This window comes from Bubalus bubalis, chromosome 2, assembly GCF_019923935.1.
Source record: "Bubalus bubalis isolate 160015118507 breed Murrah chromosome 2, NDDB_SH_1, whole genome shotgun sequence".
NCBI lineage: Eukaryota > Metazoa > Chordata > Mammalia > Artiodactyla > Bovidae > Bubalus > Bubalus bubalis.
Genome location: NC_059158.1, coordinates 146,837,292 through 146,864,305, shown reverse-complemented (window position 1 = coordinate 146,864,305; position 27,014 = coordinate 146,837,292). Strand labels below are relative to the sequence as shown.

Here is a 27,014-nt window from a genome sequence, read left to right as displayed (position 1 = left end):
GGTAATGGAAAGGGAAGCCTGGCGAGCTGCAGTCCATGGGGTCACAAAGAGGCAGACACAACTGAGAGACTGAACTGAACTGAAGTTGTGTATATAAAACATATACAAAACTTCCTACCAGCAGTGAATACTTTATGATTGACAGAGATAAAAAGTCACTCTGAACCAGATGGGAAGCCCTTGCAGGTTACTGAGCTGAAGAGTGACATGATCCCAATTAGTATTTAAAAGAATCACTATGCCTGAAGAGTGTAAAACAGACTGGAGCCAGACTGACAGGAACTAGACCAAAGTAGGGATTAAGAGGTAGGAAGATATTTTAATAATACAAGGTAATGGTAGATTAGACCAGGTTGGCATCAGTGGAGCCAATGAGAAACGATCAGATTCTAAATAGCCCTGATGAGAAACCAACAAGATCTGATGGCTTGAAGTTATGTTTAAGAGAAGGGTAAAGGCTCTAGGGCTTAGTTGGAAGGAATGATTTTCCATTTACTCAAATGAGAAGAACATGGAAGGAGCACAATGGGGTAGGAGATATTAGAAGCAAAAGTTCTTCTTTGAACATGTTAAGTTTGAGTCATCTTTTAGATATCCAAGTGGAGATGCGAGATAAATAGTTGGAAATGTAGTCTGGGTATCAAGGAAGTTGATGCTGTTTGTGAAAGAACTAAAATTCTTAAATGTTACACGACAAACAAGTGTATGACACAAATAAATCAAAGACGTTCCTAAACATTTATCACATTAGGGTGTTAAAACACATCAGGGGAAAGCCAGGATTTCCAGAAAACTAAAATGGAAAAACAACATAAGATCTGATAAGCAGACAGGATAGTTTATAAATATACTATCTGAGTAATAATCCTAAAGTGCATCAGCAGATCTTAAAAGGATTAATGTCCCAAATAAAAGAATAAAAAGAAAAATATAGACATATTTCATTAGAAAGGAAGCAAAAATAGTTAACTATTTCCAAAAAAAATGTTTTATGCACCACTGCAAAGCCAAAATGGAGAAGGAAATGGCAACCCACTCCAATATTCTTGCCTGGAGAATCCCAGGGACAGAGCAGCCTGGTGGGCTGCCATCTGTGGGGTCGCACAGAGTCAGACACGACTGAAGTGACGCAGCAGCAGCAAAGCCAAAAATAAGATAGTATCATCCCAATGCCCCATTGGTTCTGAAGGGAACGAGTAATTGCTTTTATGCTGCCCAGCTGTGATAAATGCCTCTAACTATGGTCTTAACATTCTACAGAGATGAAAGTCCGTTACATTGTACAGGGCAGACCATAGTAATTAACAAGAGTTCACTAACTATTTTTAGCCATGATTTATAAGAGAAGGGGAGTCAGTGTATGAACTCCACTTGGTTAAGGCAGTTGAAAGGCAAAGCCCAAAATTTCACTTCTTGGTCATAAGATGTTCAATAATATTACAGGGTCCAAACAAAAACAGAATTGTATTTCTAATGTTTTTACCCTGTTAAATATTTCTGGCTATGAGGACTACATACTATTCTATCTGCTATGATTTTATAACTGTTGGCATTCCTTTCCAAAGCCAGAAAACTATCAATGGCAAATGAAAATATTTCTTGGGTTTTGTTTTGTTTGGGGAATTTGGGAGAGGAGAGAAAGGTGAATGTCCAATAGGGACAGTTCTAGGGAAATTACCATACGAATGTGTGTTACATATAGTGTTTGGTGCCACACCCTATCTATAACTTTGGCAATTACATAGATGTTGTTTTTGTGTTTAGTTGTTCAGTCGTGTGCAACTCTGCAACCCTTTGGACTATAGCCTGCCAGGCTCCTCTGTCCATGGGATTTTTCAGACAAGAATACTGGAGCAAGTTGCCATTTCCTCATCTGTGGGATCTTCCTGACTCAGGGATCGAATCTGTGCCTCCTGTGTCTCCTACATTGGCAGGCAGGTCATTTACCCACTGAGCCATACACAGATATATAGACATATAATTAGGGATTCCAGGTGGCTCAGTGGTAAAGAATCCACCTGCCAATGCAGGAGACACAGGAGGAACAGGTTCCATCCCTGAGTCTGGAAGACCCCCTGGAGAAGGAAATGGCAACCCACTTCAGTATTATTGCCTGGGAAATCCCATGGATGGAAGAGCCTGGCAGGCTACAGTCAATGGGATCGCAAAGAGTCAGACAAGACTGAGCAACTGAGCATGCACACACAGACATACAATTAGACCCAGAAAACAGTTCACCTTAAAAGCTGTGTCAAGATGCTTGATTCTAAGCCTACCTTGGAGTGCTAATCACTGCAAAGGTTCAGGGAAAGCTCTTCTATCTGCCAGACTACAAACACCATGTAGACACACTGCAGTTTAGAGGGTGGCAACCTCCAAGGCATCATATCACATCCTTGAGTACTTAGTGATAGCACATGCATGCTCAGTCGTGTCCAACTCTTTGTTATCCCATGGACTGCAGCCCACCAGGCTCCTCTGTCCAGGGGATTTCTCTGGCAAGAATACAGAAAGTGGGTTACCATTTCCTTCTCCAGGGAATCTTCCCAACCCAGGGATCAAACCCGAGTCTCCTATGTCCCCTGCATTGGCAGGTAGATTCCTTACCAACTGCACCGCCTGGGAAGCCCCCCGTGAATATTTATTCTTGCATAAATACTCTAGTCTCATCTGAGGTGGAGCAGTCGAGCTCACCAGCAACCATAAAACCAGGAAGACTCAGAGAATCACCCCTCCCACAAATGTCCTCATAATTACTTCTAAACCCACCTTCTTTTCTAATAAAACAACTGTTTGTCCATAAAAGAGCACAGCTTGGATTCCCTAGTCAGTAATTAACAGATAACATTTACTGAGTACTTCCTACATGCCTGGCACAGTGCAAACCACTTTACGTGGGTGATAACATTTTGACCAAGCATAGCCTCTGGGGTGCATACTATTATTAAGTCCATGTTATTGACCGCCCCCCCCCAAAAAAAATCTAGAGCTTAGAAAGGCTAAGTAACTTGCCCAAGTCTAAATAGCTGGTATTAGCAGATCTGAGAGACCCTCTGACCCCTGATTCCCCAACCATTCTTCCCCTGCTACGTGGGAAAGGAGTTTAAGATAAGTCAAATAATATCTGACACTCTAAACAGACTACTGCTACTGCTAAGTCGCTTCAGTTGTGTCCGACTCTGTGCGACTCCATAGACGGCAGCTCACCAGGCTCCCCTGTCCCTGGGATTCTCCAGGCAAGAACACTGGAATGGGTTGCCATTTCCTTCTCCAATGCATGAAAGTGAAAAGTGAAAGTGAAGTCTCTCAGTTGCATCTGACTCTTTGCGACCCCATGGACTGCAGCCTACCAGGCTCCTCCGTCCAGGGGATTTTCCAGGCAAGAGTACTGGAGTGGGGTGCCATTGCCTTCTCCGCTAAACAGCCTAGTGTGAATCATATTTATCTCACAAATAAATGCCTATACTGGATCATTAAAATGCCAGTTTCCCTGCTTAGGACTGAAATATCATGTCTGTGTGGAAACACTGGTTATCACATGCTGGCAAAACATTTAAATTGGGTATTAATGGGGAAAAGACGGCAAACTAACCAGTTCTTAGTAAATTCAGCTCTTTATGAAGACCTATTTCTTCAGGCTGCATGCACACTACTATTAAAAAATATTTTTAGATATTAAAAAATAAAAGGCTCTCATAGAACAGTCAAATGTCTGACACGTGATTTGGAAACGCCCAACAAGAACTCCCTTGTTCAGTAAAGAAGGTAGAAGGAGAATCTGATAGAGGAATAAGAAATTAAGGAAGATCAATAAGCAAAGGTAAGCAGATAAACAAAATACTATTAAAATGGCAGCATTTTCAACAAGATTATTTATCTGGAGTTCATTTAGGGAGAAAAAAAAAGTCAAGAAAACCAACTGGTTGCAGAGGAAGACGAGGGGAGGTGCATGTGGTTGTGAACCCTTGCTGTGTGATTAGTTCAGGTGTTGCGCTGCGCTGTGCTTAGTCGCTCAGTCGTGTCCGACTCTTTGCCACCCTATGGACTGTAGCTGCCAGGCTCCTCTGTCCATGGGGATCCTCCACACAAGAATACTGGAGTGAGTTGCCATGCCCTCCTTCAGGGGATCTGTCCAACCCAGGGATCAAACCCAGATCTCCTGCATTGCAGGTGGATTCTTTACCATCTGAGCCACCAGGGAAGCCCTGGTTCACAGGCCCTTATTATTGAGATGAAAGGCGTCTAAAAAGGTTGTAAACTTCCCTGCTGCTGCTGCTGCTAAGTCGCTTCAGTCGTGTCCGACTCTGTGCGACCCCATAGACGGCAGCCCACCAGGCTCCCCCGTCTCTGGGATTCTCCAGGCAAGAACACTGGAGTGGGTTGCCATTTCCTTCTCCCATGCATGAAAGTGAAAAGTGAAAGGGAAGTCGCTCAGTCATGTCTGACTCCTAGAGGCCCCATGGACTGCAGCCTACCAGGCTCCTCCGTCCAGGGGATTTTCCAGGCAAGAGTACTGGAGTGGGGTGCCATTGCCTTCTCCTAGTCAAACCCAAACTCCAGATGTGCTAAGATAAAAGAACAAGGGCCTAAAAGTCTACAAACCAAGGTTCTGATCATTCTGCTCATGCCAATAATTCAAGACCTAGAGTAACTGATCTGGCCTCTTTGGATTCAGTTTTCTCATCTAGAGCACAGAAATAATAATCATCTAGTAAAAAAAAAACGTGTTATTGCTCTGAGGACCATGTGAGACTATAGATATGAAAATGCCTCAATAAAACTGTTCAGGTTCACTTCAAAATGAGTATTATATGTGTTACTACCAGTGTACTGCAGAATGAGTGCAGGTTGATTTAATGCTGAAAAAGTAAAGAGCAAGGAGGCACATGCAGGTGGGAAGAATGATCTAAATGTTGACTGGTTTATATTATTAATGGAGCCCACCTGCAACACAACTATTAACTATTGATATTATAGTATTATGGTATTAGCAGGCCTGTTAACAATCAAAAAACAATACAAAGCACCCAGATAAGTGATCCAGACTACAACTTGATACAGAAAATTCCTGAACATCCACAGTTAAAAAAAAAAAAAAAGAAGCAGCAACAGCACTGGAACAGATACTGGAATTCAAGAAGATGCTCAAAAATCAATGTATTCATGGCTCTGGACTGTTTTGTATGATATGTCTTTAGTTATGCTTAGATTTGACTCATACACTTAATCTTCACCCCCACTGAGGGCAGAAAGAGAAGATCTAGGAGTGTGTAATTATCTTGTTCTTCCTATCCACAGAGGGTTTAAAACATGCCAGAATGACTCCCTCATGTGGACACTGCCATGCAAATAAAAAAGAGATGAATGTCCCCAGCTATATAATAACAAATCAAAGCTAAAGGGCAATACAGTCACTGGTTATGGGGTCCCACTTACATCTCTCTGTTCATTGGTTTGTCTAACTTAACTCTCTGTAATTCATGTCTATCAGTAGAAGAGATACTTGGATACATATTTGTATCCATTCTATGTCTAAATAAAAAGCTTTGAGAACATTTAGCACTGAGGCAGTTCTCTTGTCAAATATTTATCACAATAGATTTGAACATAGATCTTGAATTCATTAATTTGCAATGTTCCAGATGAGGAAAGTAACTCTGTCTACTCTTGAGCCAGAGAAGACACCTGTATTACAAAACCTTATCTGGAACATAATTCCCAGTCTGGCTCTGTCTGTACTTGGTAACCAATGATGGAGGACACACCTCTCATTTCCTCTTGAGACACAAAAACAGTATCTTGATTTGCTGTGAATGAATGTAATTGTTTTTAACTTCTCATTATTCTAACTAAAATATGATAACTGAATCCACCCTTTCATAATAGGATTCCTAGCACTGGATTTGATTTAAATTATACTGAATTTATACAAATTCTAAACACAAAAACTCCTTTGGAAAATTGCAAAATTAAGAGGCTCTGTGTATTGTGAATGAATGAGGTTTCCATAGAGCTACAGATACCCACGTCATTTGTGAACTGAATACTTTGAATAAAGCCTTATGATTACATACATTTTTGAAAGGAATAAAATATTTTCATTCTGAAAACATATTCTCTAGGAGCAATTAATTATTCAGATCTTAAAGATGGAGAGGAAGAACCTTCTGAAGCAGAAATTTAACCTGCATATTTAGGTATTTGAACCTAAAACAAAAGTCAAGAACACATTACTGACAGTTTGAGTTACTGCCACTGATCACAAGGGTTTTCCATAACTAGCTCCCCTGGGGGTTCTCTGGCTCAGACTGTAAAGAATCTGTCTGCAACGCATAAGACCTGGGTTCGATCCTTGGGTCAGGAAGATCCCCTGAACAAGGGAATCACTACCCACTCCTGTATTCTTGCCTGCAGAACTCCATGGACAGGGGAGCCTGGTGGGATACAGTCCATGGGGTGGCAAAGAGTTGGACACAACTATGCAACTAACACACGTACACACACAAGGGTTTCCATAACTAGACCCAGAGTTTGGATGGATATGAATGGAATCATCTGGACAAAATTAACTCCTGCCATGGACTGACTTTTGGGTTAAAAGAGGCCTGGAGAAACGCTGAAAGGAGAAAAGACCAGCAAATGTGTAGGATTCAGAAGAGGGGGTACAGGAGCAACAGCTCTCTTCCAGAGCACTTCACTTTCTCTTCTTCATCCCACAAGGAAAATTCATCAGCTGAAATCATGCTTGCTGCATGTGGATAAAAGGAGTCATGTGATGCACTAAGTGTTCCAGGAAGATTAATCTGTCAGCAGTGGGGCTGATGGATTGACAGAGAGAAAAAGAGAGACAAGAGGCGATGACAAGAACACAATACAGAAGAGGAGGCAAGGATGGATTTGGGGAGAAACGTCAAGACTTAATATGTGACTACTTATAGACAGAAAATGAAGGAGAGAGAAGAGTCAACGATGACTCCCAAGGTTCACTCTCAGGAGGCTGAGAAAACAGTGGTGCCACTGAGAAACATGAGCAAGGCAGCCAGGACAGCTCTGGTCCTGTGTGACTTTACCCTCAGCCTGGGTGATGCCACCAACCCTGGGCAAAAGTGAAGGTGAAGTCGCTCAGTCATGTCCGACTCTTTGCAACCCCATGGACTGTAGTCTACCAGGCTCATCCGTCCATGGGATTTTCCAGGCAAGAATACTGGAGTGGATTGCCATTTCCTTCTCCAGATCTTCCCGACCCAGGGATTGAACCCAGGTCTCCAGCTTTGTAGGCAGATGCTTTACTGTCTGAGCCACCAGGGAAGTCCCTGGGCAAAGCCAATGAGCAAATAAATGCTCCTTGTTATTTTATGACTGGCTTTGGAGAGGACAGTTACTTGGCTGACAAAGATCTGTCTAATCAAAACTATGGTTTTTCCAATAGTCATGTATGGATGTGAGAGTTGGACCATAAAGAAGGCTGAGCGTCGAAGAATTGATGCTTTTGAACTGTGTTGTTGGAGAAGACTCTTCAGAGTCCCTTGGACTGCAAGGAGATCACACCAGTTAATCCTAAAGGAAATCAACTCTGAAAATTCATTGAAAGGACTGATGCTGAAGATGAAGTTCCAGTACTTTGGCCAGTTGATGTGAAGAACTGACTCATTAGAAAAGACTCTGATGCTGGGAAAAATAGAAGGTGGGAGGAGAAGGGGATGACAGAGGATGAGATGGTTGGATGGCATCACTGACTCAATGGACATGAGTTTGAGCAACCTCCGGGAAATGGTGAGGGACAGGGAAGCCTGGCATTCTGAATTCCATGGGGTCCCAAAGAGTCGGGCATTACTGAGAGACCGAACACTAACAACAACAAAAGAGAGAACAGTGGCCGATAATCTGTCAACAAAACCTGAGAAAAAGTGAAGACACAATGACACAGTAGTTATATAGTTATCAGGAAGGAGCCAACCCAGGAACAGAAAGAGCGGAAAATATAACTAGGAACGCAGGATGAAGCAAGACTTTGAAGAGCATGACTTACCGTGGAAAGCATGTGTGCTAAGTCACTTCAGTCATGTCCAACTCTTTGCAACCCTAAGGACGATAGCCCACAGACTCCTCTCTCCATGGGATTCTCCAGGCAAGAATACTGGAGTGGGTTACTATGCCCTCCTCCAAGGGATCTTCCCAACCCATGAATCAAACCTGCATCTCTTGCATCTCCTACATTGGGAGGTGGGTTCTTTACCACTAGTGCCACCTGGGAAGTCCTACCATGGAAAGCACTGTGGCCACCAAATGAAACCAAGGTGAAATGATCAAAAATGGTTCAGACTTTGTGGCAGAGAAGAATCAAAGACTAGGGTCCAAACTCAAACTCCTACAAGGGCCTGGCAAGTAACAGAAGGACAGGTAGGTATTTGGCAGCAAGGATGGGGTGGAGGGGCACTGAAACAGCACTCACCCACCCCATCTAAAGAGCAGCCACAGTAGGTAAGTTACTCCCACCCAAGACCATAGGCCCAATCTTCCAATTCTCCAAGAGCAACCATCCCACCCACGATTCTCTACCACATGTGCCATTTTATCTTCTTCAAGCACTTGTCAATACCTTAAATCTTTGTGCTGTTGTTGCTACTGTGTTTATAGTCTGTCTCCTCCCACTGGAAGGCAAGTTCCCTAAGGAGCCAAGAACTGGCCTTCAATGTTCAACCAGTCACACGCTCACCTCTGGACTTGTCAGGACTGAACCATTTGACACAAAATAAATCAAAACCCTTGATCTCTTCACAGTCTTCATAGCCTTTCCCCTTGGCCACCTGCCATGCCCAACACACCCAAGTCTCTCTCCAGCTTGGCCTCTGCAAAGGGTAAGACCTGGGTTCGAATCCTGACTCTCGGCCATGTACTAGCTGTTTGTTCTACTACTAATAATTCTCAACTGCTGCATCTATAAACATGTACATTACTGGATTTCTGGAGGAATTAAGTGAGTCTTTTTTAAGTTGACTCTGAATGTAATGAGCTTCCCTTGTGGTTCAGCAGTAAAGAATCTGCCTGCCAATGTAGGAGACGTGAGTTTGATCCCTAGGTTGGGAAGATCCTATGGAGAAGGAAATGGCAACCCACTCAGTATTCTTGTCTGGGAAATCTCATGGACAGAGAGGCCTGGGGGGCTACAGTCCATGGGGTTGCACCAAAAATTGGACACACCTTGGCAACTAAACAACAACATGAATGTAATAATAACACCCGTTTCTTTTAAATTTTCCACAGTTGGACTTCCCCTTCTCACACTCACCTCACTGCCTCCCCAAGGCCAAAGCTGCTGACTGTGGGCCCCTCTCCACCTCTCCCTTCTCTCCATCCCCCAAAAACTTGTCTCCTAGTTGGTCTTTAGGACCAGCTCCATCATTTCTTCCTGGCTGAGGTTTTCTCTGACTTTCCTGAGTCCCTGCAGCCCTTTCTTCCTACAATTAGCAATACTCTGACAGGAACCACACACACACCGCCAACTGCCTTGTTGCTGATGTCCAGCAAGTCAGAGCAAAGGGAGGGACTGAGTAGTTCTCTTCCTCGCTTTTCCCAGAGTCTAGCACAGGGCCTCATTCAAAACAGGCATTAACCAAATGGAACTGAACACCTCACAGATGTAAATCTGATTGACTGGAAACTATATGAGTGGACATCTTGGGCTCCACCATTGAGAATTAACCAGTTGCAATGACAAAATCTCCCACACAGTCAGCTCGTGATTATCCACATTAACGGTGAGTGACAGGGATAGGAATAATCTAAGAACTGTTAATACAAATATTCTCACAATTTTAGGTAATGTAAGTGCAATTTATGCAGTGCTAATAACTTGAGACCAAAATTCTGTCTCTGGCTGCTCTCTCACAGTGCCAAAAATACTTAACAGTAACTTCAGGCTCTTTTGAATGTCAATTTAATTATAACATGAAATTTCACAGAAAGCACTGCACTCTTTCTAACACAGGAGTGTTCAACCATCAGTTCATTCAACAGATATTTACTGACAGCCTATTATATGCCAGACATTATAAGGAAAACCATTACAGGCCTGAATTCTATGTATTACAATTTTGTAATGACTGCTTAGGAAGACCTAGAAAATGTGGGAAGGCCACTGAGGCCAATACCAAAGTCTGCTTTACCAAATAACCTAGTAGTGGTCACACTAGCAGTTCTGAGGACACTGTATTTCTTTCTGGGCGTCCCACACCCAGAGCAGTGGAGCAGCTGGCTTCTGGTGGTCAAGAAATGTGGAAGCAGCCTTGTCCTGAAGCAGAGTAGGCAGTAACAATAACCATGGAGATTTAAATCCACTTAAACCTTTCTATTCACCTTGGGGTGGTGGGAATGCTGCTGCTGCTGCTGCTAAGTCGCTTCAGTCGTGTCCGACTCTGTGCGACCCCATGGACTGCAGCCCACCAGGCTTCTCTGTCCACGGGATTCTCCAAGCAAGAACACTGGAGTGGGTTGCCATTTCCTTCTCCAAGGCATGAAAGTGGAAAGTGAAAGTGAAGTCGCTCAGTCGCGTCCGACTCTTAGCGACCCCATAGACTGCAGCCTACCAGGCTCCTCCATCCATGGGATTTTCCAGGCAACAGCACTGGAGTGGGGTGCCATTGGGTGTGACAAAAAAACATCTTTTGTTTTTTCTGAGTTATTGCTGGGGCATTTTACAGAACGAAAATCCTGCTCACACCCAGGGTCTGGACATTTAGATAAAAATTTGACTTTGGGACTCTCACCAAAAGTCCCTCTTTGCTTTGCACAGATGCCTTCAAAATAATCACTTAGTGACTAAGACTCAGCACTTTCAAAGCACAGAGGGCCTGAGTTCAATTCCTGGACAAGGAACTATATCCTGCATGCCTCAGCTGAGACTTGGTGCAGCCAAATAAAACAAAATATTAAAATAATAATAATAATAATCACTTAGAAGTAAGCCTGGGAAGAGTTAGTGACCTCTGACTCAACCACCTTATAAGTGATAGGTGCTTGCTACCCTCTCTATCTTTTGTTCACTGGTGACCTGGGACAATGGACTCTCCTTCCCCACCTCCTTCTCATTCACTGCCCCACATCCCTTTCTGGGATCTGTAAGTAATAACCTTGTGACTCTACTTCCTTTGCACGGATATACTGAAACCGTGCTTTCAATCCAAATGACTTATGTGATTACACTTCCCCAAAGTGGGAGCTTGGATGCTGAGGGAGTTACTAGCCAACCCATGTGGGTGGCTTGAGCCCCCTCATTGAACAGGTCATAATCTGTATGTTCTTAATTCAATACACCAGCTCCAACCCCTCAACACCGTAATGAGGGTCACTGCATGTGTGCATGCTAATTCACTTCAGTAGTGTCTGACTCTTTGCGACCCTATGGACTGTAGCTCACCAGGCTTCTCTACCCCTGGGATTCTCCAGGCAAGAATACTGGGGTGGGGTGTCATGCCCTCCTCCAGAGGATATCCCTGACTTGGTGGCTCAGACAGTAAAGAATTTGCCTGCAATGCGGGAGACCCAAGTTCGATCCCTGGGTTAGGAAGATTCCCCTGGAGAAGAACATGGCATCCCACTCCAATATTCTTGCCTGGAGAATCCCAAGGACAGAGGAGCCCAGTGCTATAGTCCATACAGTTGCAAGGAGTCAGACATGGCTGAGCAACTAACACTTTCAACACAGTAGCTGCTACTGCTGCTGCTAAGTCGCTTCAGTTGTGTCCGACTCTGTGCGACCCCATAGACGGCAGCCCACCAGGCTCCCCCGTCCCTGGGATTCTCCAGGCAAGAATGCTGGAGTGGGTTGCCATTTCCTTCTCCAATGCATGAAAGCGAAAGTGAAACAAGTTGCTCAGTCGTGTCCGACTCTTCGAGACCCCATGGACTGCAGCCTACCAGGCTCCTCCGTCCATGGGATTTTCCAGACAAGAGTACTGGAGTGGGGTGCCATTGCCTTCAACACAGTAGGGAAGGTAACAAAAAACTGAGCCAAGGAGATGACTTTCATTTTCCCCCAGACCCTGTGCTGTCCGTAATGTACCTGTTCCATCCCTTACCTACTGCAAGAGAAAAGAATCCTAAAAAAGTAGGATTCAAGGCAAGTATCTTGACTAAAGGCAAGTTTCAGGAAAAGATTTGAAGGGGAGCAGAATATACTATCCCAAAATATGCCTCTTTGGCATAAACATTATTTTAGGCTGGTTATTTTTAAGAAACAGCAGACACAGGAGAAGCTCTGTAAACCAAGCAGAAGTTACTCTTTTGTAAGAGACATTTATATGTATAAGAAATCTCTATTTATAAGGTGTTTCCCTCTCCATACCAGAAAGAGGATGCTCAAAGCCGCCAGAAACACTTAATCAACGTAAAAGGCAATGATTTAAATTTGCATACAATCTTACCCTTGTTTACTGTGCTTTTCCTGACAGCCTCCCATCAGTGGCTGCCCAGTCCCCAGCAGCTGATCTTCAGCAGGACAGTTATTTAAGCTGATGGCTGGGCCATTTCAAAGCTACTCAGTTTTCTTCGGTCTCTCCCATGCATACAGAAGACATACACATTATTAAACACAACTATTAACTATTGATATTATAGTGTTAGGGTGTTCAACTTCTATTTTGCTCCTATTAACCTGTCTTTAATTACAGGGTGTGTCTCAGCCAAGAATCTTGAAAAGTAGAAGAAAAATTATTTTTCTTCCTCCACAGATTCATTAACTTTCTCAGAAACAGATCTCATAGGATTATCTATTAATTACTTTATTTATTTATTTATCTAAATGGATTCTTTTCTTTTTCAAATGTATATTTTATCAATAAACTGAATGAATGGTTGATAAAATGCTTGTGTTTAGTAATCATAAAATTCCATTTATGCTTATAAAAGTCTCTACAAGTAAAGTCTTGATAACACAGCAAAACTATGCTTCCAATTCAGACCCTATTACTTCCACATGGTGGTAAACTAACTTCCTAGTTAGTAAGAAAAAAATTACAATAAATCATCAGAAAATAATGCTGTCTCTAAAAACACTTGAATTGGGGTAAGTTCCAAAAATCAAGAAATATTACTACTTAGGTCTGAGGCAACCAAGTGTCCAGTCCTCCCTAAACCATCTAGGTTTATGCCAATTATCCTGGCATAATTACTAGGTGTACCTATTTTCACTCTCAAAAAATGTCACAGTTTGGACAGTGAGTTACACACAGCCCTGTCTAGAGATAAAAAGATTCCTAAACGATCTTTGACAGAGAAAACTTTAAGATTTTCAAAAACACTAGTGTTAACAGCGGTGCTTTGCACGGTCTGCTTTTAAACTTACTGATTTTGAAAGAGTTAACAGACATTTTAACTTTCACAGCTGTAAAGTAGTAGCACCTGGTCAACTCCAAATATTTAGGAAGTAAATACGGAGCTCTGTCTTGCAACCTATATCTGGAAATCTCCCTCTCCACCTCTATCCCCCAATCTAGGGACCCAGGAGAATGGCACAGTGATTCAGCATTTCTAAGGCACTCATTAAAATGTGCTTGAGTGCAATGAAATCAGGGGAGAAAAAAAGGTGCAAAACACACAGATATTAAAATCAAAACTTTTTTTATAAAAGCAAAAATAAGGCAATTGTATACTTTCTCTCTTACTGAAGCACTTGGAAAACTGCTGAATTGACATGCATCTCCCATCACTATGTTAGATAAGTCAGCCAAAGATCTAGCAGAAAGCATATGGAACACTGTTTGTCAATGAGTTCGAGAGAAGCTTCAAAACAGAAGCACAGGGGAAATCACAGGACACAAAAGGAAATTTCAGCGAAACCCCCATACAGGAAGAACACTGCTTACACCTGTCCAAGAGCACTGTTTGGAATCTTGCTGATTTCGTTTTTGCATCTCCTGAAAGACAGACCATGTCTTGTTCATCCTTTTTCTCCTTATCTCTTATCTCTGAATCTTTAGCATACTACTTTGCACATGAGAACAGTGCAACAAATACTTGTTGAGTCAAACTAATAAGTAGAAAAATGTTTTCAAATGTAGTTTTTGCATAAACATTTGTTTTGAAGATAGAAGAAACTCAACCACTAAGGGCCGTGGAAATAGAGGTAACATCCTTCCAAAAGCAAGTATATGCTCCACAGTGAGAAATCTACTCCCCTGCATGTGAGCATGAGTGCATGCATGCCAAGTTGCTTCAGTCATGTCTGACCCTTTGTGACCCTATGGAACCTGCTAGGTTCCTCTGTCCATGGGATTCTCCAGGCAAGAATACTGGAGCAGGTTGCCATGCCCTCCTCCAGGGGATCTTCCCAACCCAGGGATCGAACTTGCATCTCTTCGTCTCCTGCATTGGCAGGTGGGTTCTTTACCACTAGCGCCATCTGGGAAACCCATTCCCCTATATGAGTGGTGGGTAAAGTTTTAACAACCTCATTATCATAAAACTTCTGATATATTGTAGTCAAACCAAGTCCCACCAAACAAAGCAATCACATAACATTAGGCTAGAAGATAGGAGTCAGCCATAGCCAACAATACCTGAGTTGTTTAAAAAAAAAAAAAAATTCCCCTAAAGTTTCCTTCCTCTCAATTCAAGAGAACTTCTTTAAAATAGACTTTCAGTCCATTTTTTTTTTCTTTCTCCAGCACCCTATGCAAAAGGCACTGGTGAGTTTGAGAACTTGTCACCAAACCATAGAAGATCTTATTAATTAGTAGGAAAACCATAAAGTTGGCCTCAGTGTCTTTATCAAGAGGAACTTTTCCTTCCTTGAAGACTCACCCACTCCTCCTACCAACAAAACAAATGGGTAGACAAGATCCAGGAGTCAACCCATTAAGTTACATACAAGCAGCTGGGAAAAGGGCTATGAGTATCGAGACCCCTGCACCTCAGCTAAGGTGGGGAGCAGCCACTTCACAACAACATGAAGGAAAGTTAACTTCTCCGATAACATCTTATATGAAGGAAGCATTTTCTCAGAAACCTGACCTGTACATATTAAACATTCAGGTCCCCTGAATTTTATATTGGTGGTTTTACAGTCATGGAAAGTCATCTGATGGCCTTAAATGTCTAACTCCCCGTTTGGAAAATGGGAATAAATACTGTTAGCTATATTTTAGAAAACTAAGGAAAGTAATGATGCAAACCATCTACTTTTCTTAAGTTCCAGATGTTTAGAAAATGACTCTCTTCTCAACTGAACAGGTATAATTTGTAGGCGTTCAGAACCACTTCCCCCAAAATGTGTCACTTTTGCATCAGGATTATTTTGAGCTAAAGGTGCAATCAAGACCCTGCAAGTTCAAGAGAAGTCACTGCTCCTCCCTTAACGACTCAAAAGAATTTAAATTGAGGACTTTTCCCAGAAAAGATTTATTACCAGAGATAAATTTTAGCTAAGTGGCCCCATCTATATGGCCAGCAAACATCTAATTACCAACCATCCACTCTTTTTATCATTTTATGAATTACCCTCCTGTCCCTGGAAGCGCCAGGGCCCTATGCCATTCCTTAGCTTAAGATGGTGTATATGCCTCATTTTATCTTTCCGTCTCTGACCCTCTCAGGTATGCAGGGGCCTCAGGCCCTCACATGTATACATATGAAAGTAAATTTCATTTTTTCTTGTTAATCTAACTCATGTCAATTTAATATTTGGACCAGCTAGAAGAACCTAGAAAGCTAGAAGAAAGTTTTCTTCCTTCCCGACAAGTCCAAAGTAAAATATTTAACACAGAAACTCTATTTTCTGTTGTTAATAAAGAAAAAGGTACTGATAATCCATTATGGAAATCTTCTTGGGGTCCAAAATATTATTAACTCAAATAATGACTAGTAAGCAGGAAAAAAAAGATCCCTTAAACTCTTTGGATATTATGCACCTTCATCTTCCACTGAATGCTTTTTTTAAAAAAATTAGTGACATTTTCTGAACCAAAGTAAAGCAACTGCTCACAATGAACAAGACAGATAAAGTCTTGAAAGAACTGGTCTCTGAGTTATATAAATTATTTGTTTATATTCACCATAATCCTTCAATATGTCATATTATTTACCTACTTTTCATATAACCAAAAAAAAAAAAAAGTATTGACTAAAAAAAGAGGTTGTGTAAACTTAATGACTCGATTTCTAAGTGAAAGTGTAGATGCGGAATCTATGGCCCAACAGCTTCTTATAGCAATTTTCTGGGTGCAGACTGAAAGCAGTTTTCATCATGGGAGGTAGAATACTGCACCCTTGCATAAAGCCTCACAGATAAAAGTCAGGACTATCAACATATTGGTTTAACTACTGTTCAGTGTTCAATGCACCTACAAGAAGAATGGACCACATTTCAGCTGTTAAACTTATAAGGCCTTAAGAAAATTCCAATTCCAGTTTAGAGTCAGAAAGGAAAGAGAAACAGCAACCCTATCCAAGTAGATTCCATGTGAATTCCCCTCAGCTTCTCCCCTATCATTAATTGGTTTCCTAATAAAATGCTGCAGTAAAATTTGTAAAATCAGATTCTGGCAGAAAATCAAATCAAAGGACAACTCTTCACAGCAGCCACTTTTGCATACCCAGCCCCTGCCTACCTTGTTATGTTTTTGCTGGTGTCTTGCCTTTGTGTCAAGAACATGGTAAGGGCTCTCCGAGTCTTGGTTGATGTAATATATGAGTCTTGAAGGCAGGGTGATTTCTTTCTGCATTGCATGGCTGGAACTGCTATTACTGCTGCTATTCTGTTGCAATGTGTTGTTCTCATCTGCCAGGACTCCAAATTTTTTTCCTGCAGTTTCATTCCAATAGGGAGCTGGGGTGGGGTGGGGGAGGACACAAACATACACAAACACACAAGTACCCTATCAATACATAAGTACTACAATGCATTTTTTCCATTAATTGCAAAAACAAAGTTTTCTACTTAAAAGCATGTAAGGAGTAGAGACACAGGAAAGCAAGTTATTGCAGCAATGATATGGCCTGCATAGGTTAACAGCCAATAAGGCATATACAACAATGTACTGTTTATAGTCTTAAATCTATACATCTAAATATGGGGGTGGGGGAGAACGGACTTGAAAGTAGGGTCATTAAACAAACATGCTCAGTGGTTCTTGACCCTCATCTCCACCCCTTCTGCTTCTGCAGAAACTCAATAGGACTCCGACTAGCAGTATCCCACCTGAGAGCTAAGAACACTCCTAAGATAACTTGAGTGTTGAATTCATGAACACTGAATGTTAATTGATTCATTAAACAAAATGGACAATTCCTTTTTAACTTTGAGATGAACAAAAATCCTTTGCCAGAGAGGGATGCAGAGGCTGGCAGCTTTCCAATTTCATTTTCCTGCTATGGCCAGGTTTCTGCTCTCACTGATTTTCCGTCATCAATGTATTGAATATTACATTATCTTAATTGTTCATGATAATAATAAGTATTTGAGAAATCACAGGCCAAAGGTTTAGAGCCCCGGTTTCCCTCCCCCACCTATAATTCCAACAGCAGTGAATAAACCCACTAGGCAATCTAAAAAGATACATTAGCACTGTTCTCATCACATCTACCCGCATTCGCGTTCAGGCTCCACCACCCGAGGAAAAAAACTTGCTCCCTCTCTGCATCTCCCGTCCACCGGTCTCCCTAAGTTGCACAGAAATCAATTAGGGACCCCGCATCCACTAAATACCTTCCGGCAGTAATTTAGTGACTGTAACAAAAAACGGACTTCAAAAAGTGAACTGGGGTGAACGCGGGTTTGAGAATGAGAGAGGTGGACAGGCAGGGAGGCTTGGAAAGGCCGAGCCCTGGACGTGTCCGGAGCGCACGGTCCCGCGCGCCCTTCGCTTTCTTCTGCAGGGCCCGTTGGGCAAGGCAATGCAAAGGGCACCGGGGCCATACCCACCGCTGGGTGCAGCAGCCCCCCAGGCGCGGGGCCGGGACGAGGCGGCGAGTGGAGGCAGCAGGAAAAGGACGAGGAGCAGGAGGCAGGGAGGCGCGCGGGCCAGGGCGCGGATGGGCGCCGGGGCGGCTAAGCCGCCGCGGGGGCCGCTGGAGGCTCGGGCAAGGCTGCAGCCCGCCAGGGGTGGCCGCCGGGAGCTGTTGCCGGGTGGCTTCATGGCTCATAGCTCCCGGGCGCCGCTTGGTGTGGCCAGCGAGAGCGCGGGTCTAGGCTGCAGGGGAGGCTGCGGGCGGAGCCGGTCACGCCGGCTCGTCGCGCATGGTGCGGCCGCGGACAGGGGGTCGAGGCTAAGGGCTGGGCGGCGCCCCCTCCCTTGCTCGTCTCTCAGCCCCTCCCCGGGCGGCCGCTGAAGAGTCCGGGGGTTCCCAGTCGCTCCGCCAACTTGGAGCCTCCCCAGATGCTCCGCCCTCCCTGCGGCGGGCGCGGCAGCTCCAGCGACTGCGGGGGCTGAGGATGCTGAGGCTGCGCGCGGACGCGAGTGGCGCGGGCGTGCTCCCCGCCCTCGAGAGCGCGCCCGAGCGCGGCTCCGCGTCCCGATGCTGATGCTGATGCTGATGCTGATGCTGTTCCCTGGCACGGGACGCACTGCGCATGCTTTATTTTGGAAGAAAAAGAAGAAGAGATGGGGGGGAAAGGCAGCAGAGTGATGCAGCATCAGAGGTGATGGTGGCACCTCCAGAGGTGGGGGCGGGGGAGAGAGGACGCTGGCAGTCAGAGATTAGCCAGAGGGAAAAAGAGAAGAGTGTGGGGATTTCCAGGCAAAAGAGTATGGAGGAAACAACCACCCAGGGAAATCGACCTGCCTTTTCCACCGCCCCGACCTTACATACCCGCTCCTAGTCCAACCCCCTCCTTCTAGTGTAAAACTTAGGCCAAGCCTTTCCTTCTCAATCCTTTATTTATTCCCTTCCTGCAAATATATCTAAAGGATTGCAGCCGGGAAGGTAAAAATAGCGCTGCTCCTCATTCAGCTCTCCGGCAGCGCCGGGGAACTAAGACTGGGAAGCACGCTGGCGCGTGGCGGGCTGGCTGGCCCGAGAACGCCTAGAGGCCTTGCAGAGTCAGACCTCGGGTGCAGGGATCCCCCAGCTGGGCCCTCCACCCTGGCCTCTGTCGCCCGACTAGTGCCCAGGGGCTTTATGGAAAGCAGATGGAGCTCAAACGTTCAGAAAGGATGGCTGGACGTACCGGGGAAGGATTTAGAAATTCTGGCGGGGAATAAATACGGAGATTAGAAACTAGCGTGTGGCAGCTATCTTGGGAAATCTAGCATTTGTCAACCCTGTGGGTGGGCATGCATCGGAGAGGAGGCATTTCAGATTTTGAGATCTGAAATGACTTCTGTAGAGAAAAAGAGATTTCTCTCTCACCGCTGTAAAAAATAAATGCCTCAATTGAATGGATTAGCAGCCACTAAATCCGATGGTTTCCGGTTAGGGCCTGTGGCAGATTTCAGCCCCCAGCTCCCATAATACAAGCACTCATTTATTCCCCCTCCCGATGACAGTCTGAATAATAACAGTAGTGTTTTTCTCCATTATGTGTATTTTAAACGGAGATAATAACATCTACTTTGGGGGATCAAGAATTCCACAATTTAAAAAAAAAAAAAGATGTGTAAAATAGATTTGGAAGAAAAAAAAATGATGTGTTAGGGTTAGTTGGAAGCCACTGTGCAGCACAGGGAGTTCGGCTCAGTTCTCTGTGATGACCTAGAGGGGTGGGATGGGGGAGCAGTGGGCGGCTCAAGAGGGAAGGGATTTGTGTATACATGTAGCTGATTCATGTCCTACAGCAGAAACTAAAACAACATTGTAAAGCAATTATACTCCAATTAAAATAATAATAATAAAAGAAAAGATGTGGGTATATTGCACCATAGGGATGACCAGGACTCTGTTGTTAGCTGTCTTCTCCACTTTCACTTAAAAGAGAGGGAAGAGAGGGAAAGAGAGAGATGAGACACACCCACAGAGACCAGAGATCTCAGAACTATTAGAGAATTAAACACTAATATTAGCTCTTCCTCCCTGTGTCAGAGGTAGGATAATTTGTTATCACACATTTATTAATGTGAACTTGTAATTGATGCTACCTCCCCCAAATGTGGGCAGCAACAGTTTTCCTTTTGACTCAATTTGTGTCCCTAGAACCTAGCATGGTGTTTGTGGCACAGAGAAGGCTTTCAGAAAATATGTCATGAATGACTAGACCAGCCAGTGGTGCCCATAGCAGGAGTCACATGGGGCAAGCTGATGAAAACACACTCACCACCCCACAGTTCCTACTTGCAGCCCAGTGCTCTTGGGGATATCCCCCTCAAGACAAGCAGGTCATGGCCAGGTTTTCCCAATTTATATTTGATATATCAATATAATCCTGTAAAAGGGTTTGGGCCAAAGGAGGTAGATAAGGAATGAGAAGGAAAAAGGAAATGAAGACAATGGATGCCCAGATGCAAAGTTCTTTAAAAGATATCTCTTGCAATCGAGTGACAACCTCTCAAAGCCTCTTCCAATAAATAAAGCCATGAATCACCCTGGATCAACTGCACACCCACCTGTCAGTAGACACCATCCCACAGACTTGAGAAACGGAATAAGGACTGAATTCCATTTCTAGTAAGAAGCAGGAGTGTTTGCAAAAAAAAAAAAGATGTTGTCTTTTGCACTATAATCCAAAAACTGCATTTATTTACAGAACTTTAATGTTTATAGACTCGACTGGAGGTAAGATAATGTATCAGCAAATGAAACTGAGTCAGAGAAGGTATAAGTCACTCAGAAAAAAATGTCCCAGGAGTTTGACCTTTAAACTATAAGGGAAGGTTAAAAACAGAATCAAAGATTCTTTAAGTGGTTAATTTGTTTAATTTAATAATATCCTCACTAGGTAGTTTGGAAGTTTTATCATTAGAGAGTTGAGTTCTAAACAGTCTCCTCTGCTCTCATGCTGCTGCTGCTGCTGCTGCTAAGTCACTTCAGTCGTGTCCAACTCTGTGCGACTCCATAGACGGCAGCCCACTAGGCTCCTCTGTCCCTGGGATTCTCCACCACCTACTGCTTTGCTCTATATTCATGCCTGTGCATATCATCTTTCCTCTGTCAAAAAACACGGAGACCTAGGCTGCCTCTCAGTCATCCCTCATCTGCAGAGCCTAGAGAGCACCCAGAATAGGGTCAACACTTGATAAATGTGTATTGGGTAGAGGAGGCTCTCACAGGTAGGAGGGAGGGATTCAGTAAGCTGAACTGGAATGAAGAGAGAAATGTACCAGAAATTTGAATGCTGTAATAGCTCTGATTGGGCTTCCCAGGAGGCACAGTGAAAAAGAATCCACCTGCCAATGCAGGAGATGCAGGATGCAGGTTCCACCTCTGAGTTGGGACAATCCCCTAGAGAAGGAAACAGCAAGCCACTCCAGTATTCTTGCCTGGAAAATCCCATGGACAGAGGAGCCCGGCAGGCTACAGTCCACGGGTCACAGAGTCAGGCATGACTTACCAACTGAGCATGCAAGAGCTCTGGTTAGACATGTGTGCTGGGCCCCAAGAGCAGCAGGCACCACTGGAGTGGACTGGTCAGTTTGGTAGATGGAGAAAACTGCTGCAGTTATAGGGGAAGGCAAGCAGCCAGAAGGTCCACGGGAAGAAAATTACAGCAAGCAATATGGATGCTAAATGAACAGGATGAAGGATCTGTGCAAGCAGTGTCCACTAAAGATAGCTGTGCTGCTCCCCAAAAGTGGTGCAGCTAGGCTGGTGAGGGAAGATGCCCAAAGTCTTCTCTCTGCTATCATCTGCAGCAGGGGCCAGAACCAGACCTGCCTTGAAACCAGCGAGCAAACTGGGCCTGCACAGGAGCAAGCAAAAGGGTGGAAGTATTCGATTTGGAAGGCATCTGTCTCTACAGGGCTGAGATTCTGGTGGAGAAGGCAGGGGGAAAAAAGATCACAGAAGAGGGGCCTTGGAAGATGAAAGCAGGTGAAAAAGTAGGACAATGTAGCAAAGCAGATTCACAAGAGCAATTAGAATGGAAAAATCATTTGGCCAAGAAGCCAAGGTCAAAGACGGCGGATGGCAAATTGGTGGCTGGTGATGATGTTGAGGAGTGGTGTGGGGGAGCGAGAGCAAAGGAGCAAACAAGGGCCAAAGGGCGGCAGCTCTGATTGAAGAGCCGAGAATTCTGTTACAGCGTCTGCTACAGGAGGTTTCTCGTTCTCTTTTTAGACTGGCTGTGAAGACTGATTTTACAAGTGAGAATTAATGCTTCCAAGGGAAGAAGTGTGATGAGAAAAACAACTTTTTGTTTCTCTGACTTGCTGCCTAGGCATTTAACAGTATGAAAACCCCGCTCACGCCAGAGTCAACATTTAGATGAGGACTCGACCTTCAGATTCCCACCTTAAGCTCGCATTTGCTTTTTCCCCTGTACCTCTTCAAGTAACCACCTAGGGTTAAGCCAGTAAAAGGTCAGTGACCTCTGCCCCAACCACCTTACAAGGGATAGATGCTTGCCACACTCTCTATCTCCTGCTCATTGGTGACCTGGGACAGAGGACTGCCCTTCCCCCAGCTCATTACTCCCACCACTCCCCCGGCTTCTGGGATCTGTAAGTAATAAATCTTGTCTCTCTGCTTCCTTTGTGTGGGTTTATTGAAACTGTGCCTTCAATCCAACTGACTTAATTGATTACACTTTCCCAAAGTGGGAGCTCAGATGACAGAGAGAAACTAGTCTGCCCCTGTGCCCCCTCACCTTGCAGCAGGTCATAATCTGCATGTTCTTAGCTCAATCCCCCAGCTCCAGCCTCTCAAAACAAGACAATGTACTTCTTGGTAAAAGCCAAAGATGGGTGAGCTCTTTATTGGTACTTTCCACATGGTTCTGGGGTCAGCGAGCACTTTCTCTAGAGGTTCATATAGTAAATATTTTAGGCCCTGTGTGCCATATGGTTTCTGATGCATATTCTCAGTATTTTTAATAACCCTTTAAAAATGTAAAAATCATGCAGCCTGCAGGCCCTAGTGTGTCAACCTATCAATTTTAACTGCGTATATATATGACTTCAGGTTAAATTTTTTTCATCAACTGCATTAATATGCTTGTGAGCAGAAAGCATGTGCAAGAGTACACATGGCTCTAACTCCAAAAGAACTAGCTGCTCATTGAACTTTACGATTTGTTTAATCACCATGTAATTGCTTAATTTTTAATAGACATTCAACAGTTGAAGGGATTCCTAAAGAAAGTAGCATTCCTACATTTTGAGATCATTCTCAGTCTTAGAAAACAGAAGGAAATGTCAGAAATCATTTGCCAAAAAAATACAGATACAGAAAATATCCCAGACTTTGTTTTGTTTTGCCAGGATGCATTTTCTGGTGAGCAGAGAGATGCTGAATGAAGGTTCCAGCCATGACAAGTCAGAGGATGGACTAACACACGCAGTGACAGCCCATCCTGGAGCCTGTTACCATAGGTGTCCTGAGTTTGTGTTCCTCAAACTCAACCCTGAAGAGTAGCTGCAAGGCAGCAAGTACACAGCTGCACAAGCAGCCTACAAATTCATGAAAAATAAGTCTGCAAGTCTGAATTAAATACACTTGCTCATTCTGAAGGACAGACCACAGTGGGCCAATTTCAGAAGTCAAGGTGTAACTTACTCTAACTCTACTGGGAAAAGTAAAAGTATTTACTACCAAAACTGCAGTGGTCACAGACATATTTCTAATGGAATAGTTGAACAGAAAAAAATGTATCCAAGTGTCAAAGCGTGAATATATCTGAATAAAGATAACCATTGGGGACACATAAAATTTAATTCTTAAAGGATATTATTTATACTAAATGAAGGTTAAGTATGACTTCCTGACAGAATAAGATATAGCTTTAAAACACTTGACTTCTCTCCCCACTACACAAACATTTAACTAGTTTATCCCAGTTTGCTGCACTTACAAGCTGTAGTACAAAGGGATAAACAAGCGTGTCGTGATGATTTGCGGTGATGACCAATGCTGTGCAAAAATTGGAAGAATTTTGTTTATTAATAATCACTGAGGCAACATGTTACTATTAAACTCTCTCTGGGTCACAGAACAACTCTTCGAGTTTCTGCAGTAGTAAATTACCAAGTACTGACTGGGGAAGGAGGTCCTCAACTATCAATACTTTTAGAGACTGGAAGTGAATCTTATCTGAAAGGGTAGAATCCCACCAACAGAATTAATGTACTAAAGCTAATCCCTATGTTTACTTTATAATAATACTTAAGCTCTTTAATAACATTTGCTTTAATACTTACTGTGCGTTTACACATCACAAAGTGCTTTTGCATGGTGCACACTCGTGGTCAGTAGTGTCCGACTCTTTTTCAACCCCATGGACTGTAGCCTGCCAGGCTCCTCTGCCCATGGGATTTCCCAAGCAATAATACTGGAGTGGGTGCCATTTCCTTCTCCAAGCGATCAAACCCGTGTTGCGTCTCCTGCATTGGCAGGCGAATTCTTTATCACTGTGCTACCTGGGAAGCCTTAAAGTGCTTTTATCTATTTTATTTTATTTGATCTTCAATTCTGTCACAGAGAGGACAGTAATTACTATTCATTTTAGGGATTCCATCTTGGATGCAAGGACATTAAGGACCCCTGGTTTTTGCAGTGATCCTCAATCCTGCCTTTCCATTCTAGTCACCTGGAAAGCTTTAACAACCTATTGATGACTAAGTATTTAGAACCTTGAACAGTCTTATGGACTCTGTGGGAGAGGGAGGGGGTGGGAAGATTTGGGAGAATGGCATTGAAACATGTAAAATATCATGTATGAAACGAGTTGCCAGTCCAGGTTCGATGCACGATACTGGATGCTTGGGGCTAGTGCACTGGGACGACCCAGAGGGATGGTATGGGGAGGGAGGAGGGAGGAGGGTTCAGGATGGGGAACACATGTATACCTGTGGCAGATTCATTTTGATATTTGGCAAAACTGATACAATTATGTAAAGTTTAAAAATAAAATAAAATTTAAAAAATAAATAAATAAAAAATAAATATACAAAGAGAAAAATAAAATTAAAAAAATAAATAAAATTTCTCCCAGTTTAATTGAATGTGAAGCAGAATTAAGATATACTGAGAAGAGGGATTTCCCAAGATCACACATCAGAACAAGATTAACACATCAGAACTCGAATTGGAACACTGAATTCAAGTCCTGCACTGTTCCCAAGGTCTTCTTTCCTATTTCTGCTTTTATAACAAGTTTACCCTGAACAAGGAAAGTTTAAAAAATTAACTTAGTACAATTGCTGCAGGTTTTAAGAAAATGCAGAATTAGAAAGCATTTGAGCCGAAAGTTATCTTTGAAGACATATAGGATTTCAAACCCACTGTTGTGGAAACGAAGACCCAGAGTTTAAGCTTGTTACCCAAGATCACACCAATCTGTGGCAGAATTGGGGCTGGATTCAGAGTTCCTCTTTCCAGGCTTTCTAGTACATTCCATTGTACTTTGTAAATAGTTTGCTTTTAAAAAATTGACTTTCAAAAGTCTTGGTCAGTCTGCAATGTAATTCATTTTTAGTCTTCCACTTGACATTGCTGTGTAAAGATAAAGAAAGATAGAGCTATGAGGTCTGGGCCCAACAGCATCAGTTCCTCTAAGACCAGTTCAACAGCATGGAAACACAATACAGTCTCGTATACCAGCATGGAGGCAGCTCAATATGGGGGGCGGGGTGGAAACTATGGGGCAAGGTCCCACACATCTTTGGAGGTAATCCATCGAAATACAATACCTATTTTTCTCCTATTTCTCTTGTCTTTTGTGTCTCAAATATTTTCAAGGGACAATTTTCTCATCCAATGAGTTTCTTGTAATACCCTCAGTATATTTTAAGAATTCAACAACTGTAACTTCTTAAATCATGGTTTAGGTAGAACCAAATTTGGTGAGAAACCAAAAAAGAACACAAATAATAACAATAAAAATAAAATACTGCATGCATGCTCAGTTGTATCCAACTCTTTGTGACCCTATGGAATGTAGCCCACCAGGTTCCTTGCTCATGGGACTCTCCAGGCAAGAATACTGGAGTGGGTTGTCATTTCCTCCTCCAGGGAATCTTCCTGACCCAGGGATTGAACCCACTTCTCCGGCATCTCCTGCATTGCAGGTGGACTCTTTACCACTGAGCCACCTGGTAAGCCTCCAAAATAAAATAATAACAATAATAACAAAGAGAAAAAGGAAGAAGAGAAATTTTTATGCAGCACCTAAGATGTGCTAGATACTGTGTTAAGCACTTTAACTGGATGGTGTCATTAAATCTTCATGCAATTCTACAAAGAGCTACTGTTCTTACTCCCATTTTGACTGATTAGAGAACTGAGGCTTGGGAGAAGTCAAATAATTTATCCAAGGTCATATGACTACTAAGAAGTAGGGCTGGATCAGGAAGTGTGTTTGCCTGACTCCAAAGAATAAACTCTCAGCCACATCATGATGAGTCATAAACACTGTCAATTTATCAAGTCTAATAATCAAATTCACCACAAAATAACTAAAATTCAATCCTCTATCCATTCCACATTTAATCAGAAATTAATTTTGTTTGAAACTGGAGCTGAAAAACACCAATGCCGTATAATTTACTTGGCCACAGCCTCAAAACAAACACCTGAAACAGTCGTTTCAAAGGACTTATAGCCCTCTGAAATCATGGCACTTGACTATAAATAGAATTTTTATTTTTGTTTTTGTCTGTTTAAAACCATAAACATATTGATCCACACACAGAATTGTTCTGAATTGTGTTCCTTACTTCACAGTAGAGATTTTTTGAATCTCTACAGCCATTCTATATAATTATTTGTGTAATTCCAAAACAAAACCTAGCTATGTCCAGATATTTAGTTTCCTAATTAAAATACCATTCCACAAGAGAGGGCCAAGATCCCCACTAGAGAATTTAATTTTTTCTAAATTTCAGATTAACCAACATAGCTACCCATTCACATTACTTTAATTATAATTAGCA

General features: G+C 43.0%; 1 protein-coding gene across 6 annotated transcripts in view; it reads right to left on the bottom strand.

Annotated features, from left to right (window-relative positions):
• The window catches only part of ADAM23 (ADAM metallopeptidase domain 23), a 200,263-nt gene extending 181,888 nt beyond the window's left edge, over positions 1-18,375 (bottom strand). For 2 of the 6 annotated variants that reach the window (XM_045164558.1, XM_045164561.1), the window contains exons 1-2: positions 17,918-18,375; positions 16,605-16,822 (exon numbers count right to left, since the gene is read on the bottom strand). In XM_045164558.1, coding sequence (XP_045020493.1) covers positions 16,605-16,822; positions 17,918-18,131 — 432 coding nt within the window. In that variant the 5' untranslated portion in view covers positions 18,132-18,375. The remainder of the gene's footprint in view (positions 1-16,604; positions 16,823-17,917) is intronic. The other 4 variants (XM_045164560.1, XM_045164562.1, XM_045164557.1 and 1 more) reach the window with 2 other exon arrangements.
• Positions 18,376-27,014: the final 8,639 nt, after the last annotated feature.